We start from the raw sequence: 16,941 nt of genomic DNA, 5'->3' as shown, positions 1-16,941 counted from the left end.
TCTAGATTTCTGATTTTTTTATTGATTTAGGATTGCTTTAGTTGTATTTCGCAAGTAGCGTACGCGATTTCATGGATAACCGCCCCTCGGTCATAACGTAGTGTAATGCCCATCGATTTCTATTGTTTCTCTGTTGGAACCATTAGCGTAATTTTGAATAGCATGGAAATTACTATTGCAATACTTAATGTTGGTCAACAAATCTAAATGTCGTGATAGAATGCTATCTTCGTGAAGAAACGCCTCTATTACGAAAGGTGGATTATATTAGAAAGGTAAGGTCTCCACTTTTTGCTATCTTGATTTAGCAAAAAATTCCCAAGTTGTTTTGAATTAAATTTTTCAAAAAAGTAGCGAAGAGAACGAACTTCGCTACGGCTCAAATATGTCCATGAAAATTGTCATCGACAGAGTGAGTATTTTTATTTATTTGATCCACGTTTGGCAATGTTACCTCCATCAAGCCCTTTTTTGTCGTCTTAAGGCACTCTATGACGACGTGAAGAAAACTCTTGACGTTTTGAGATACCATCCAGCAGAGAGACTAATTATGGAATTCCTATGCTATACGAAAGGCCGGTAAGTTATGAATGGGTTGCCACCTCACTTTAGTTTATTATAAAAGTTGAATATTTATTGGTAGAATGAACGTAACGTTCGTTCCCGGAGATTTCTATTACATGGTAAGAAATTTATTAGGATTAAAGCAGGCGCAACTGCCTGAGGTTAGCCTGAAGAATTTCAAGTATTTTAAATACCGTTTAGGACGGAGATGTTTATCCAATTGTGGTATCGGCTGACTCTGGCTCTCTGGCTAATTTAAATGCGTTCAATCGAACTTTAACATGCTTGATTTCAATCCACGAATATTATACGTTGTCTTATTTCCGAGAAGCCGATTATCACATATCACTGAGTGGAGTTCTTAATGTCTTTCGTTCGAAGGTGCGTATTTACAGAAGTAATATAAGGGACTAGAAGTATCGTGGTAACCAAATTCTTCATTTGGCGAAAGTGAATATTCTTGATAACACACCAACAGTTGGCCCTCTGGTAGCCGTTTCTCAATTTTCCCTCGAAAACGTGAGCCGCTCGCGGCGGTAAAGGGCCGAACCAGATTCAAGCACCCGCGTCCGTAGGTTGAGGGGAAGGAGGTAGGAAATTGTTTTGGAACTCGACCAATTTTTTCTCTCTGTTGATGGAAGCGGCAAAAAATCCTCAAATTTATTCGCTAGTGCTAGGATCTATTACCAATGCTAGAGCACGTTATTTCTAGTCCGTTATCCTACTTCTGTTATCGTCTTAAGGGGACTTCATTCACCAAACCCTTACCTTTCATAGGTGTGGATGGTTATCATTTTCTTTCTTGTTATTTTCAACTTCTTCGCGATTGCCCATCGACTTGCGCCGAGAGTACGCCTGGTTTTTCTCGGTGTCTCCTACATTTTGGAGAACAATTACGATAGTGCTAAGAAGATTTTCTTGTCCACCTATTTCATTGGCTGTTTCATTTTGATGGAAGTCTTCAAAGCCAACCTGTCAACGAAATTGACGGTGGACATTGATCGAAACATAAACCACTTGGATGATATCTTCAATTACCCTGACATACGGATTGTGAAAACGGCTGAGAACGACCTCAGGTGGTTTTTGGAGGTATTTTAAAAGAGTAGGCCTAAACCATAGGTCACGAAGAAAAAGATTAGTAAACAATAGTTCAATCGTTATTATTATGGTTAATGATGTTACTCTTACGGTATATGCTCAAATTCATTAATAACTAATCTTAATTGAAAAGTTCAGGTAGCGTAACATTAAACCTTAAAATAATAAGGATGGATGACACTCGGTATCGTTTTAACACTTCAGTTAATTAACGTCATTCTTCCTAGGCACACCCTTTTATTTTTGCTTTCCCGCTTATCAAACTTCAGATGGGCATCGCGCCGTAAGGTGAATTCTATAACTGTTTGGCACTAAATTCCCCGCAATCAACCCTGGCACAAACCACGTCTTGGGGTGGGACAAAAATCCGCAAGCGCGTTTTGCCAAATAGTCAAATGCTAATAGAGTAATGACGAGGGAAATATTTATCGCGTATGTGATTCGGTTTAGTAACCTTGCTCCAAATGTTCCGATGTTGGGAAGAATGACGTTACATTTACCCCGCTTTGTGGTACACTTCTCTCGAAGAGATGTATTATATCATAAGAAAATAGTATATAGCTCAATATAAGTATGAAACGTAGTACATTTTCATACTACAGCATTTGCTCCCAAATTTGGGGCGCTTACGCCTTTACGCCTCATGGGAGAAGTTTTGGTACTACGAGTAAAAGGGGGGCGAAACCGACGCTGCCACCTAAGGTGGCAGCGAAAAGCACGATGGTCCGGGGAAATATGGCTGCGCCCGTAGAGGCACAAGACACTCCTTACCTCGTACCAGTGTAGGCGCTAGCCTCGGTCGTCAAAATCTCGCCCCATCTATTTATTTATTATGATAATTTTGACATGCACTTAATCAGTTATAATTATTATATCAAAAACTTCTAGACCTTTAACGATTTAATTACAATGTAAAATTTAAAAATTTTCTAAACAAATATTTCATTTTTTAACGCCAAAAACTCTTAATAGGTGGCATTAGAAACTTTTTTGCAAATTTCAATGGAAGAAAAATGCTGTTTATGGCTTAAATGGAGAGTTTCATACTTATAGGAAGCTATATATTATTTTCTTATGATTATATACTTCTGATAAAATGTATAAGGAACCTATTTTCTTTTCTGCTCGTATTATTTAAATAAATTTTTATGGTATAGGATATCCGCAAAGACGTTTTGGCAGAATACACCAAAAGATATAAAAAATTATCCGGATCAACGGGATACAACGATGACGTCTTCAATGAAGGGAACGCCATCTATCTTGGGAGCTTCGACCATTTGGAATACTTTTGTCTTCACTCCTACAGAGCAGGAAAAGCATTGCATTACGGTGGCGATAATTTCTATTCGATTGCAAACGCTTTCCAAGTGTCCAAGGCGGCTTCGGCTACAATGAAAGAGGTGGTGAATATAAGGTAATAGACGATTTTATTGGCAATATCATTAGCGATCGTTAAGTGACATTTTCTTTACGCGACAGACTTATGAACTTTTGGGAAACTGGACATCAAGTCAGAAGCAAGGTTCTGTTGCACGGTAACGCCTGTTCAAAATATCTGAAGACAAAACAAAGCTTAGAGTTTTTGAAGACATCTCTCGGTGATGTTGGCGCTATATTTCTCGTGTACATCTCTTCAATGACGATCTCCTTTTTGGTAATGCTTGGTCAGTTACGACACCATTTCAAAAATAGAGATCAGGATCGAAGATTGAGAGATCTTGAACTGCGGACCTACAGCGAGCACTGAAGATTATATCAAGATGGCCCCGGCCAGATTAGAACCCCATCCTTTGTATCGAGAACATTTTTTTTTGTAAAACATTCTACTATCTTTGAAATATGTATAAGTTAAATGAATTCATATTAATTTAGAAAACTCAAATCGATAATAAACGACGACGTAATTTTTAGTCAATAGCAATCGCTACATTTAAGGGCACTAAAATAATTACACGTAAGCCATAAGTAACCCTTAATCTAAATACCTTTTAAAATCACCAATTAAAAACCCATGTTTCTAGTTATTTGGAACATTTTAAACGTGCTTCTAGATATTTAGAACATTTTAATTTTTTAAACGTGTTTCTAGATATTTAGAAGATTTTAAACGTGTTTCTAGTTATTTAGAAGATTTTAAACGTGTTTCTGGTTATTTAGAACATTTTGAACGTGTCTCAAGTGATGTATATTTTAAACGTGTTTTTAGTAATGTGGATTTTAAACGTGTTTTTAGTAATGTGGATTTTAAACGTGTTTTTAGTAATGTGGATTTTAAACGTGTTTTTAGTGATGTTGATTTTAACGTGTTTCTAGTTATGTAAATTTTAAGCATGTTTCTAGTGATTTAGTAGATTTTAAACATGTTATTAGTGATTTAGTATATTTTAAACATGTCATTAGTGATTTAGTATATTTTAAACATGTTATTAGTGATTTAGTAGATTTTATACATGTTATTAGTGATTAAGTAGATTTCAAACATGTTATTATAGTGATTTAGTAGATTTTAAACATGTTATTAGTGACTTAGTAGATTTTAAGCACTTGTTTAGTGATGTTGATTTAAAACATGTTTCTAGTGATGTAGGTTTAAAACATGTTTCTAGTGATGTAAATTTTAAACATGTTCCTAGTGATGTAGATTTTTAACATATTTCTGGTAATGTATTGTACAAGATTTAAAATATGTATCTCGTATTTTCAATTTAAGCGTTTACTAATTACTTTCAACTTCAATTGTGTCTCCAAGTTATAACAATTTCGTGTAAATAAAATAAAACATTACGACCAAATTTAGGAGAGAGAATATGTTTTACAGGCGAGTGCCTGAGTTTCATACTTTTTATTAGCTCTTGATATAACCAGAAGTCCATTAAATTAGCCTAGGAAGTAACCAAAAGCGGGGTTTGGGACTCCCCTCTCTTGTGTAGTAATACTGAAGAAGGGCGACACATTCGCCACCTAGCGGTAATTTTTCTCACATCTCCGGTTTAGGTGCGACTCGTACGCTAAAATTTGCCCTATCGAGAGAGAAAAAACTATTGGCCGAAAACGCCCCCTTCCACTGTAAAACCGAGCCCTCTATAGCATAGGAGAAGGGATGGGGGTGTGAATTTTGGAACAGTCAAGGTCATTCAGTTTTTTATGACTTCATAAACCTATTGAAAAAAAAATATTTAAAGGGATGGTGAAGTAGAAAATCAAGTGATTTTTTATCGATTCTCCTAATTACAAGACCAGTCTGCATAATCAAACATTCAGGAAATACTTCCGAATGATTTTAAAATTCAAATTAGGTTCAGATTTAAAGGATAATTTTAAATAAGGACGTCCGACCAATCGCGTAACCCCCCTGCCTATTTATAATTAGTAGAAGAATCCACTTGATTTTCTACTTCACCCTCCCTTTAACAACCGTGGCCGTTCCTTTATTAATTTTTTATAGAGCAAACATTCTACCCTTTAGAGAGCCAGCGTTCATGGGCTGAAAAAGTCACGCCCCGCTCACGTCACGTCAAGCAACACTTCCCTGAGAGGAGCTCGAGATTTCTAACTGTGTTAGGAAAGGGGGAAAATTTAACCCCCTATCCATGGAGATAGAAGGAGTTTTTATCCAGCAGAGACGTACGCTATACCAGCCATTGTAATTGTTCACTTCCTAGGCTAATTTAATGGACTTCTGATATAACGCAAACCTTTCGGTGTTGTTACGTTTCCATAGTAACTTACTAAACACAACTTTTCAAGATGATAATATTCATAATGGACAGTTGGTGAGTTAGCTTTGTTTCGCAAGTCTAATCTTTATGTCCTTGCATGAATTGTTAGTAATCATGTCGCACGCAATCTTAATTTGTAATATTGGGAAAGAATAACTGCATTGAATAAATTTGACCGATTTCGGGTTAAGTTCCAACAGAAGTAAGATAAGGGACTAAAAGTAACGTGCTCTAGCATTGGTAATAGATCCTGGCACTAGTGAACAAATTTGAGGATTTTTTGCCGCTTCCATCAACAGAGAGAAAAAATTGGTCGAGTTCCAAAACAATTTCCTACCTCCTTCCCCTCAACCTACGGGCGCGGGTGCTTGAATCTGGTTCGGCCCTCTACCGCCGCGAGCGGTTCACGTTTTCGAGGGAAAATTGAGAAACGGCTACCAGAGGGCCAACTGTTGGTGTGTTATCAAGAATATTCACTTTCGTCAAGTGAAGAATTTGGTTACCTCGATACTTCTAGTCCCTTATCTTACTTCTGGTTCCAAGTTACTACCAACAAGATATACAAGGCCCATAAAAATGAATTTTTCTTTAATTTTTTTAATAAAAAAATAGAAACGTAAGTTCGTAATAAATGTCATAAAGTGACGTAGGTGAAACGTCATAGATTCTCGTAAAGCGACGCCTCTTGAGGCGCTGTCAAAGGCATAGTACAGACTAAATAGGAAAATGGACTGCAAAACCGAGTGTAGTCAATTCTTGCGTCGTAAAAAGGGATTTCGTATTTTCGCCATCCCCGTCAGCAACGTCATCAAACCGTAGTTTAAGTGAGCCAATAAGATATTTTAAAATTTTCGTTACGTGTTGGAGGGAGGGACTCTATACTGTGCTATGAGTCGGACTGAAGTAAAAACTAACCGTTCTCCATTCCTGCTTGTAAAATTACATCTATCCCTGGTATAAAATATATATTAGATAGATTAGCAAAAGGGATAAAAAATATGTGTATGTGCTTAGCTTAAAAAGTGTGTGGTTATATAAAGGTATCGCCCTTTCAGTGATATCATTCGACAGCTTATTGCCATTGCATGATCTTGCTTAGGATTGAGAAATGTGTGCTTTTCGGTTTATCATTCTTGTGTTGCTTGGAGGATTGGTCTTCACCTCTAGTCAAATTCATGGCCAGCAGTTATCCCAGGATGGTAAGCGTTCATCGAAGTTAATTATTTTCCATGTAATATACCCTGAAATTTCCATTTTATAGACGACTTAAAGGGGAATTCCATTGACGTTGAGGACCTCATTAACAGCTATGAGGAATATGAGGAATTACTTGCCAACAAAGACCAGACAACTATTCCATCATCAAATGAAAATAGTCCTAGCGTGGGAGTGCCCGTGTACAATCCTCCTATTTTCGCTCCAATGAAGACTTTGGAACCTTTAATGACATTCAAGCCATACACTTGGACACCCTTGCCCATTATCAAAAGTCCAGCTTACAAGTATCCAGTATCAAATCCCAAATATGTTCAACTTCAACCCAACATGCCTAGCAAACAGTTAAAACCCTCCATCAACAACATGGTAACGCGATAAGATAAGCTTCTTGCGTATCATTTCTAATCCTAACTATTTCCAGAAAAGTCCTGTTTTGACAATGCCATCGTACGGATACATCTCACCTTCTCTTTACATTTCCAACAATAACAAGACAGTGTTTCTATCAACTTCTCACTATGGGGCAACGAGTCTTGACAATATTGGAAATACTCACTTGACGAACGATTTCAACATAATCGTGATTAATGACTGCCAAGAGAAGGGTGCGTGCCGTTATGCCAAGGCTTCCAGCTTAAACGAAGATGATGTAACTAATAAACACCAAAGAGTACCTGAAGACAAAACTGGTAAGAAACTATAGCCTGAAGTCGACATTTCTATTGCTGTTTCATCGTCTTTAAAGTATTTTTTTAATTTCATTTGAAGGTTCAGATCCCACTGGAAGACAAGCCGTTCTACACAGACCATATGATACCAGCGATATTGTTGACGGAGCAGAACTAGTTGCGAAACCCATGCCCGACAATGACAAGATGTCGGCGTTTGAAAGTATTTTCAAGGAACCGCTACCCGAAGGTCCAAAAGAAGGATTTGTGGACTCCAGTGTGTTAAGATTTAACCTGTAAAAGTTTACAGCTTAACCTAATCAATTATTTTTCTTAGATTTACATAATAAAAACATGACTCGACGAAAGCGGTTCGTCCCCGTACCTGAAGTTCAAGTACATGAAGACCCTAATGAGCTGGAGTGGCTGGTTAGACAAGTTCCTGGTGACATCAACAGTGCAGTGTCTGGAATTTCGCAACCTGGTTCGATTCACCTTCCGGGTTCAGGGAGTCAAAGCTCTTCAGTGGGACAAAACACAGAATCTAACATTGGCACTAGACCTGGTGATAATGAGCTGTCTTCTGGAACTGATGAAAAGCCCACGATACCTGGAAGTGTTGGTGTCCCGGCTTCCAGGGAAGCAGTTGCGCCCAAGATCCAAGGTAGTCCTTTTCAAGCGATTGATGCACCGTGGTGGAGATCGTTGAGGGATTCTTCAGCTTCTTGAAATGGAAGCCTTGTTTTAAAGTAGCAACGAAACGGATAGTATTTTGAAATACGGTGTATTTTATATAATTCTTATCAATAGTAGATTAGTTTTACTTGTGTATGTTAATAGACGAATCCTCAATAAAGGTTATAATTTGATTAATAATAAGTACTTTGATATTATTTTTTGTTATTATTTATCTTAATGGTGGTGAGTATGAACAAAGTGACATGAATCTTTCCTAGAAAGCTATTTAATCATTTTCCCCTGCCGTTATATTCTACTCTCATCTTAGAATATTATTTTCCCTGCTAAGGTCAAAAGTATGTCTCGATTTATCGTTCTTGGATACATGGTTAGTCATTGCAGCTTTAGATTACTTCTTGTTAAACCTTCATGCTTGTATGCGTAGTGATCGTATTCATTTAAAATTTGTAACGTATTTACCTCTCCGTGTGACGTAGTCCAGGAGAGGTTCTGTAACGGCCGTGTCTGTGTGTGTGTCTGTCTGTGTGTGTGTCTGTGTGTGTGTCTGTGTGTCTGTCTGTGTGTCTGTCTGTCTGTCCGTTGTTACACCCACGTGACCGCGTTCGCAGTTTGCGTATCGGAGCAAACGTGTTCGCCATTTCCGAACTGCTTTCACAGTCACGGAAATGGCTCCTCTACTTGAGTTCTCACACCACCATCTTCTGGTCTTTGTCCATCCCACACGGACACCAGTCTGTTCTTACTGGCTTCTAATCACCACCATCTTCTGCTCTTTGTCAATCCCACATTGACACCAGTCTGCACTTACACTGGCTTCTAACACCACCATCCACTGGTCTTCCGTCTATTCCACATAGACACCAATCTGTATCATTGGCTTCTACTCCATTATCATCGTTTGGTTTTAGGATATACGCGGCGATCAGCTAGGGTTACGAGAAACGTCTAGCCTCCCTAAGGTGGGATCGCCACCAAAGGTTTTCGCAATTGCGCTTTTTCCTTACTATTATAATGGAAACGAATCGTATATATACCCCAAATTTGAAAAAAGCGGGCAAGAGGGGTACCCTTCACTTTAAACGTCAATATTAGCAAAGTTTGAGAAGATAATAGGTATAACTTTATTTTAAACGATTTAACTATTATTAATGTTAATTATTGAAGATTAAAATAATTAAAAATAATTATATTTATTTAAATATTAAAGATAAACCTCTGGTGCAAAGAGAGAGATTATCATTGCCTCCTATATCTACCAAGGCCCGTGCATGCGATATATTTCCTTCATTGCCTCTTATATCTATCAAGGCCCGTGCATTGTGATATATTTCATTCATTGCCTCCTATATCTATCAAGGCCCGTGCATTGCGATATATTTTTCAAAACAACAACAAAAATGGGAAACCCCAACTCAGAAACATAATAACGTTTTCATTGGATACTTTAAGTTTATATAATCTTCTTGACACGGAGAGGTAATATTTTGGTTTTCCCAACTTGTTTCAATTTGTAACGGCAAGGTGTGTCCAAACTCCAGTGATAGGCATTTATTTTCGATGGAGGGGGATATGTGTAATTGTACCTTTCCATCATTTGGCGAAGATACAACGCTATTTTTGTTTTGGTTGAGCTATGTTCTCACGACATTGACATTAATGCAATCTTATTGCTTAATTAACTTTAGAGTTTCTGTCTTAAGTTAAGCTATAATTTCGGTTAGAGCTCCAAAAGGCTATTGTGTGCGTTGATCATGGTGCATTTATCTTATTTGATTTGGAATAAAATACATTTTATTCATTTTGCGTTAGCTGGTTTTGACATGAGCTTTACTTGAATAACAAAATTTATACCACTAAATACTTGGCGCAGTTGGTATTTTTATTTTTATTTTTACATATCATCAATGAATTGAATTTATATATATATTTATATAATATTTTATATTATATATATCATGGCTTCATGGACTGCAAAACCGAGTGTAGTCAATTCTCGCTTGACGTTCTCGAACTAGCTCTCACTAAGTCTCTAGCATTACGAAGTATAGGTAGTGTCATACTTTTGGAACATAGCTTATAAACTTATGGTCGTAGCGAAGATTGTTTAAAAAAACCAAAAAACATTTGTATCCCCTAATACTACTCCATTTTCACTTAAACTCAGACGTCGATATTTTTTATGTCTTATCTGAACTGAGCTGACAGAAATCTTTCATTTGGTCTATTATTTCATCTACGATCAATGTTTTTATATTTTTTAAATCGCGAATGCTATCTGAAAAATATATGGCATTAGTATATATACTCATTTAATCTGGCATAGAAAGTATCAGTTTGAGCTTGTTGTTCATTTGGGAAGCTTTAAACGGTTATTAAGATGTATTCCAGTGTTATTTTAGTTACGTATGTTTGTGGATTCGTCTTGGCAGTACTTGGCAGCAGAGACGGTAGAGTTTAGGGCTTTTTCATCAGTGAGTGTAATTTGATATGCAAGTTAAATGGTTAATTGCAGGACATAATGACGTCGATGGGACAATGGATCGCGTGGCAAACTGGAATGGAAGCAGCAATCATCCCATCTTCAGACATGCTGAGGAAAACAAGAAACAAAGCCAGAACTACAAGCCTTGCCGTGATTATTATCGGGTTCCAAACAAAGGAATGATGCCTTGTCAACCTGGTGTAATTACTTCAACTTTGGTTTTAGATATTTCAATCCTACTTAAAAATGTAATATTTTATTATTAATATTTCAGACTCCGGTGAAATCTATACAGTACATATACCAATATCCCATTTATCAATATCCGGTCTACGAGTACGCAACTATGTCTCCGCTTCCTGTTTACAAGCCTGTTGTGTACAAATATCCCACTATGGCGCCCTTCAAACCCTTAACTCTACCCACTATGGCACCGGTGAAGGCACCCGCAAAGGTTAACTACAACACTTGGAACTACAGCTTGAAGATACCGATCTACGCTCCCATGAAATTCGTGGCAGTACCAGCTTACAAGCCGCTTCCTGTTCCCACGTGGGCGCCAATCAAATCTGCAACTTTTGCTCCGTACAAGCCGTACGTTTTCCCGCCATTGAAGCCGTTGTCAACATTTGGGCCACTCAAGCCGATACAATTGCCAACTTACAAACCTATTGTCTTACCATCTCTCGCTCCTGTAAAATCTGTTGCGTTCAAGCCATTAGTGTTGCCGGCGTTGAAGCCATGGCCCACATATGCTCCAATCAAATCGTGGACATATGCTCCATCGAAGTCCTTACCCGCTGTGGTAATAAATCAACTTAATCCTTTCTACAAATTGCAACTAAAGCAGTTTGTTATTTTCAGTTGCCAAATTATGGACATAAAACAAGCGATATCAACTACGCCTTGCTGTCGCAGAATAAGCAACAATTTCTGGCTTTGCCACACAATGCGGCTCCGACACGTATCCAGAACGTTGGCAACGACCATACTACCAACAACTTCACTTTTATCGTGATTAACAATTGTGGCAAAACTCCAACCGACGTCAAGTGCCGTGTGCCAGTTCAGAGCAGCAACGCCAAGAAGACAGCAAATCAAATTGTGTACGATGTCGACTTCACAGACAAAGAATTCGACAAGGCCATGGAGTTACTTTTGAACCAGAATCTCGTTGTTGACAACATAAAGACATATTCTTCTGGTATTGTAGAGATTTGAAAAGATATTGGATAATACGACTTATCGCAATTTTAAATCAATCTTCATTTGCCTTCTTGTCACTGACCAACTTAACACTCCTTTTTCATACTTGCATTCTAGAGAACCACGTAAGCCATGATAAGAAGAAACCTCAGCACCTTAAGTCGCAAATCGTTGTGGACTCTCTACAAGAGAAAGACCCAGCAACAGACTTGGTTTTTGACCCTTCTGCAAGCCTGAACTCATCAAACGCCTACATAAGTTTCGATGGAAACTCATTTGACTCTGAAGCATCGGCTTCATCGATTGAAAATCGGGACGAAGACATGACTGCTGCCAACAATTCCACTAACGATTCCGACCTGGATTCATTCGTGGTGGTTGACAATACATTAAATCTCAATGGCACCACATTTTGGATGTACGAACCTTCTAATGTTGCAGATGCCGGTACAGAATACTTCATCTCAAACGACAACTCCACGACGAACGACAGTGGCGCGACAAGGAACGCTGGTATTCTTCCCAACTCGGAACTGATCTTATCTGATTTGGATTTATAAATAGAAACTATATTAATTTAAAAACATCCCACTAAAAGGGTATTAACTTTTAAATGACGAACATAATGTGGATATTATTTTGTAATTAACGATGATTTGTTGACTTGCAAATAAAATAATTGTTGTTTATTAATTTAAATATTGGTGAATTTGGTCTTCGTAGCCATAATTACTATTTTGTATGCTAATATTTTGCGGTGATTTGGTATTTTTCTCGCCGTGTAAAATTTCTGCAAGCTGTTTGAAAGTGAAGTAAACTCGCGAAAAAGTGGGTCATGGCAACTTTAAATTAACCTTTTTGTTTTATTTGATTTTTGTCTGGGTTTTCAAATATTAATAAACTATAAAAAAGACGTCTATTAACGGTACTAGATTCCTCGCTTATTTAATGTTGACACAGGTTGTTTTTTCGAGATCAACCATAGTAATAGCCAAAGCTTAACATGCGAAGATTAATGAATAATTATCTTTGTTAGGCAGAGGTAACTGTATAACCATGCTCACACTTATATGAGAAACCGTTTCGAAGCGATTCAAAACGCATCCAAAGTTAATTGTGTACAAAACTGATACTCGAGAAGCTAATTACAAGCACAGTTTCTTGAAGTTGCTTCGCTAACCAACTTGAGGCGGCTTTGTAGGCTATAGTTTCTAGTTTTCAGGGGTATTCTACACTGGTACTTACATTTGTACGTGTACTTGTACTGGTGCTTGTATTTCTACTCTTACTTGTACTGGTTCTTGTATTTCTACTTGTACTTGTACTGGTGCTTGTATTTCTACTTGTACTGGTGCTTGTATTTGTACTTGTACTGGTGCTTGTATTTCTACTTGTACTGGTGCTTGTATTTGTACTTGTACTGGTGCTTGTATTTCTACTTGTACTGGTGCTTGTATTTGTACTTGTACTGGTACTTGCACTACAAGTTATTGAACATTGACACTAAATGATTAATTTCATGATAATGTGTTTTCGGAAAATGGAATTCTTCTTGATAAAGCGTAGATATGGAATTTTTTCCAATTAATTTAGATGGAATAGATCGATTAACAGTAAAATCAGTTGATTGAATTAAATAGTGAATAAGGATTAAATAAATAGAAATAATTAAAGAAAAATTGCAATATCTGTAACGTGCAGTCAATTGGTAAGGTTATTTTCACCGGCATTAGCAAACAACACTAATGCGTGAACCGAGGCAGCTGAAATCGCTTCGAACTATTAATAAAGTCTGTTTCAAAACTAGTTGTCAACCGACTCCTGTGCAAGTGTGAACATAGCATATGTGGAGTTAGTTGACTAGTCTCATTAGACCTTATCGCTTAAACTTGCAACAGCTGCGAATCAAGAGCCAATAACAATTCTAGAAAATTAGTACATTGATCCAAAAATAAACGAAAATTCCAATATAAGTTGAAGAAAATATTTTCTTCTGGTACAAGTGTTTAGTCTCTTTGTTACCGGTGCAGTGCAGAAAATAAAGATTCGAGATGTTTTGCGAATACCATAGAGCTTAATTGTTTAGTCTTTGCTCTGCGGAAGTGTGTTATGAACGTTGGAGAAACAATAACACAGAACACAACTAGAGTGGAATGCGGATATCTAACAATAAAAATATGTTGTCTCAGTAAATAACGACATCAAGTCAACATTTAAACGATATTTTAAGTCTAAATCCCCTAATACTACTCCATTTTCTCGGGAACTCAAACGTCGATATTTTTTAGGTCTCATCTGAACTGAACTGACAATATTCTTTCATTTGGTCTATTATTTCATCTACGATCGATATCGATGTTTTTTAATTTTTTTTTTTTTAATCGCGAATGATATTTGAAAAACATATGGCATTAGTATATATACTCATTTAATCTTGCAGAGAAAGTATCAGTTTGAGCTTGTTGTTCATTTGGGAAGTTTAAAACGGTTAAAAAGATGTATTCCTGTCTTATTTCTTTTACGTTTGTTTGCGGATTCGTCTTGGCAGTACTTGGCAGCACCGAAGGTAGAGTTTAGGACCTTTTCATCGGTGAGTGTGATTTGATATGTAAGTTAAATGTGTAATTGCAGGACATAGTGACATCGATGGGACAATGAATCGCGTGGCAAACTGGAATGGAAGCAGCAGTCATCCCATATTCAGACTTGCTGAAGAAGACAAGAACTACAAGCCTTGCCGTGATTATTATCGCGTTCCAAACAAGGGAATGATGCCTTGTCAACCTCGTGTAATTACCTCAACTCTGGTCTTAGTTATATAGATAATAGAAATATAATTTCTATTATCTATTTTTCAGACTGCGGTGAAATCGATACAGTACATCTACCAATATCCCATTTATCAATATCCGGTCTACAAGTACGCAACTATGTCTCCGCTGCCTGTTGTGTACAAATATCCCACTATGGCGCCCTTCAAGCCGTTAACTCTACCTACGTTGGCACCAGTAAAGGCACCCGCCAAGGTTAACTACAACACCTGGAACTACAGCTTGAAGATACCAATCTACGCTCCCATGAAATTCATGGCAGTACCTGCTTACAAGCCGCTTCCTGTTCACACGTGGGCGCCAATCAAATCTGCTACTTTTGCGCCGTACAAGCCATACGTTTTCCCGCCATTGAAGCCGTCGCCAACATTTGGGCCACTCAAGCCGATACAATTGCCAACTTACAAACCTATCGTCTTACCGACTCTCGCTCCTGTAAAATCGGTTGCGTTTAAGCCATTAGTTTTGCCAGCCTTGAAGCCATGGCCCACATATGCTCCGATCAAATCGTGGACGTATGCTCCATCGAAGTCCTTACCAGCTGTGGTGATATATCAACTTAATCCTTTCTACAGTCAAAAAACCATCCTTATACATCTTAGGCAGTATTTGTAACTAAAGCATCTTTGTTATTTTTCAGTTGCCAAATTATGGACATAAATCGAGCAATATCAACTACGCCTTGCTGTCGCAGAATAAGCAAAAATTTCTGGCTTTGCCACACAATGCGGCTCCGACACGTATCCAGAACGTTGGCAACGACCATACTACCAACAACTTCACTTTTGTCATAATTAACAATTGTCGCAAAACTCCAACCGACGTCAAGTGCCGTGTGCCAGTTCAGAGCAGCAACGCCAAGAAGACAGCACCTCAAATTGTGTACGATGTCGACTTCACAAACAAAGAATTCGACAAGGCCATGGAGTTACTTTTGAACCAGAATCATGTTTTTGACAACATAAAGACACATTCTTCTGGTAATTTATTTAGGTGTAGATTAGAAAGGATATTCGATAATACGACTTATCGGAATTTTAAATCAATCTTCAATTGCCTTCTTGTCACTGACAAACTTATCACTCCCTTTTCATACTTGCATTCTAGAGAACAACTTAACCAATGATAAGAAGAAACCTCAGCACTTTAAGTCGGAAATCGTTGTGGACTCTGTACAAGAGAAAGACCTAGCAACAGACTTGGTTTTTGACCCTTCTACAAGCCTGAACTCGTCTAACGCCTACATCGCTTTCGATGGAAACTCATCTGACTCTGAAACATCGGCTTCATCGATTGAAAATCGAGACGAAGACATGACTGTTGCCAACAATTCCACTGACGACTCCGACTTGAATTCATTCGTGGTGGCTGACAATACGTTAAATCTCAATGACACTGCATTTTGGATGTACGAACCTTCTAATGTTGCAGATGCCGGAACAGAGTACTTCATCTCAAACGACAACTCCACGACGAACGACAGTGGGGCGACAAGGAACGCTGGTCTTCTTCCCAACTCGGAACTGATCTTATCTGATTTGGATTTGAGTTGATAGATAGGAACTATAATTTAAACACATCCCACTAAAGGGCTTAAATTTTAAATGACGAACATAATGTGGATAATATTTTGTAATTAATGAAGACTTGTTGACTTGTGAATAAAATAATTGATGCTTATTAATTTAAATTCTGTTCAATCGTGGTGCAATTATTAATTGTGGCCTTCATAGGCATACTTATTATACTTTATGTAAAATGTTTTTACAGGAAAATATAGTTTAGCACTCCGTGTAACACTTCGACATCTTATCGCATAGTGTAGTAAACTAAAGACAATTTAGTGATAGCAAGGACAATTAATACCTAATTGTTTTACATGATTTTGGCTTGCCTTAGCTAATAAAAATCTTTTTTTTAAATTACTTTGTTATTGTTTACCATAAAAACCGCATTAACGGCATTAGATTAAACGATCACATAATGTGTGCCATATCAATTACATAAATACATCGTCCTTTTGAGATCCCCGATGGTAATTACAAAAGTATAACATCTGTTGATTAATGAATTATCTTCGTGAATAAGACATTGGAGGTAAAGTTATGTTGGCTACTTAGAAGCGCATTAGACTACCTTATTGTTGAAACTTGCTACAACTGCGAATGTAGAGCCAATAACAATTCAAGAAAATTTGTATATTGTTCCAAAAATTATCGAAAATAATTATAATCCAAGCTTTTTCTATGAAGGGATTTCCACACTAAGCCTGTGGCTTGTTTACAGGTGGACCCCTTTACAATGCATAGAGGGGTGGTGGCTAGCCCCTATGCCACACCTAACCTAAAGCACCCTATACTAACTATTACCGTTAACCTCTGCATAAGTGTTTATTCTCTTTATTACCGGTGCAGTGCAGAAAATTAAGCTTCGAGCGCTTGTAAGTTAAC

The 16,941-nt window shown here is 37.6% G+C and overlaps 4 protein-coding genes across 6 annotated transcripts; all 4 read left to right on the top strand.

Annotated features, from left to right (window-relative positions):
* Positions 1-365: 365 nt before the first annotated feature.
* On the top strand, positions 366-4,460 carry LOC149616294 (uncharacterized). 2 transcript variants are annotated; one of them, XM_089856496.1, is made up of 7 exons: positions 366-412; positions 485-579; positions 644-683; positions 766-945; positions 1,342-1,656; positions 2,823-3,082; positions 3,148-4,460. In XM_089856496.1, exons 1-7 carry the CDS (start codon positions 386-388, stop codon positions 3,413-3,415), a joined length of 1,185 nt encoding a protein of 394 aa, XP_089712622.1. In that variant the 5' UTR covers positions 366-385; the 3' UTR covers positions 3,416-4,460. The 2 variants fall into 2 exon arrangements, with proteins under 2 accessions (XP_089712622.1, XP_089712621.1); XM_089856495.1 differs by having other exon boundaries at positions 366-579.
* A 2,006-nt stretch (positions 4,461-6,466) lies between these two features.
* Positions 6,467-8,135, top strand: LOC149616293 (uncharacterized). Its single transcript, XM_089856777.1, has 5 exons — positions 6,467-6,586; positions 6,649-6,971; positions 7,027-7,294; positions 7,374-7,550; positions 7,611-8,135. The coding sequence occupies exons 1-5, from the start codon at positions 6,496-6,498 to the stop codon at positions 8,000-8,002; spliced, it is 1,251 nt and encodes a 416-aa protein (XP_089712903.1). The 5' UTR covers positions 6,467-6,495; the 3' UTR covers positions 8,003-8,135.
* A 2,165-nt stretch (positions 8,136-10,300) lies between these two features.
* LOC149616292 (uncharacterized) lies at positions 10,301-12,359 on the top strand. Its single transcript, XM_089856671.1, has 5 exons — positions 10,301-10,419; positions 10,485-10,654; positions 10,729-11,259; positions 11,319-11,658; positions 11,778-12,359. Exons 1-5 carry the CDS (start codon positions 10,350-10,352, stop codon positions 12,218-12,220), a joined length of 1,554 nt encoding a protein of 517 aa, XP_089712797.1. The 5' UTR covers positions 10,301-10,349; the 3' UTR covers positions 12,221-12,359.
* A 1,739-nt stretch (positions 12,360-14,098) lies between these two features.
* LOC149616291 (uncharacterized) lies at positions 14,099-16,181 on the top strand. Of its 2 annotated transcripts, XM_089856501.1 has the most exons (6): positions 14,099-14,226; positions 14,292-14,449; positions 14,519-15,037; positions 15,132-15,471; positions 15,599-15,855; positions 15,923-16,181. In XM_089856501.1, exons 1-6 carry the CDS (start codon positions 14,157-14,159, stop codon positions 16,016-16,018), a joined length of 1,440 nt encoding a protein of 479 aa, XP_089712627.1. In that variant the 5' UTR covers positions 14,099-14,156; the 3' UTR covers positions 16,019-16,181. The 2 variants fall into 2 exon arrangements, with proteins under 2 accessions (XP_089712627.1, XP_089712626.1); XM_089856500.1 differs by having other exon boundaries at positions 15,599-16,181.
* Positions 16,182-16,941: the final 760 nt, after the last annotated feature.

Source organism: Phalangium opilio, unplaced genomic scaffold, assembly GCF_054372755.1.
Source record: "Phalangium opilio isolate 3A_F unplaced genomic scaffold, DU_Popi_V2 ptg000217l_1, whole genome shotgun sequence".
Taxonomy (NCBI): Eukaryota; Metazoa; Arthropoda; class Arachnida; order Opiliones; family Phalangiidae; genus Phalangium; species Phalangium opilio.
This window is presented reverse-complemented; position numbering and strand designations above follow the sequence as displayed.

What these genes read in the sequence shown, in the direction of transcription:
- LOC149616293 (XM_089856777.1), top strand. Translation starts at nt 6,496, where the DNA reads ATGTGTGCTTTTCGGTTTATCATTCTTGTGTTGCTTGGAGGATTGGTC. An exon ending in CCAGCAGTTATCCCAGGATG is followed by an intron (nt 6,587 to 6,648) that starts GTAAGCGTTCAT and finishes TCCATTTTATAG; the next exon opens with ACGACTTAAAGGGGAATTCC. An exon ending in AACCCTCCATCAACAACATG is followed by an intron (nt 6,972 to 7,026) that starts GTAACGCGATAA and finishes AACTATTTCCAG; the next exon opens with AAAAGTCCTGTTTTGACAAT.
- LOC149616291 (XM_089856500.1), top strand. Translation starts at nt 14,157, where the DNA reads ATGTATTCCTGTCTTATTTCTTTTACGTTTGTTTGCGGATTCGTCTTG. An exon ending in TGATGCCTTGTCAACCTCGT is followed by an intron (nt 14,450 to 14,518) that starts GTAATTACCTCA and finishes TCTATTTTTCAG; the next exon opens with ACTGCGGTGAAATCGATACA. An exon ending in CATAAAGACACATTCTTCTG is followed by an intron (nt 15,472 to 15,598) that starts GTAATTTATTTA and finishes CTTGCATTCTAG; the next exon opens with AGAACAACTTAACCAATGAT.
- LOC149616294 (XM_089856495.1), top strand. Translation starts at nt 386, where the DNA reads ATGTCCATGAAAATTGTCATCGACAGAGTGAGTATTTTTATTTATTTG. An exon ending in CCGGAGATTTCTATTACATG is followed by an intron (nt 684 to 765) that starts GTAAGAAATTTA and finishes AATACCGTTTAG; the next exon opens with GACGGAGATGTTTATCCAAT. An exon ending in AAAGAGGTGGTGAATATAAG is followed by an intron (nt 3,083 to 3,147) that starts GTAATAGACGAT and finishes TTTACGCGACAG; the next exon opens with ACTTATGAACTTTTGGGAAA.
- LOC149616292 (XM_089856671.1), top strand. Translation starts at nt 10,350, where the DNA reads ATGTATTCCAGTGTTATTTTAGTTACGTATGTTTGTGGATTCGTCTTG. An exon ending in CGAAGTCCTTACCCGCTGTG is followed by an intron (nt 11,260 to 11,318) that starts GTAATAAATCAA and finishes TGTTATTTTCAG; the next exon opens with TTGCCAAATTATGGACATAA. An exon ending in CATAAAGACATATTCTTCTG is followed by an intron (nt 11,659 to 11,777) that starts GTATTGTAGAGA and finishes CTTGCATTCTAG; the next exon opens with AGAACCACGTAAGCCATGAT.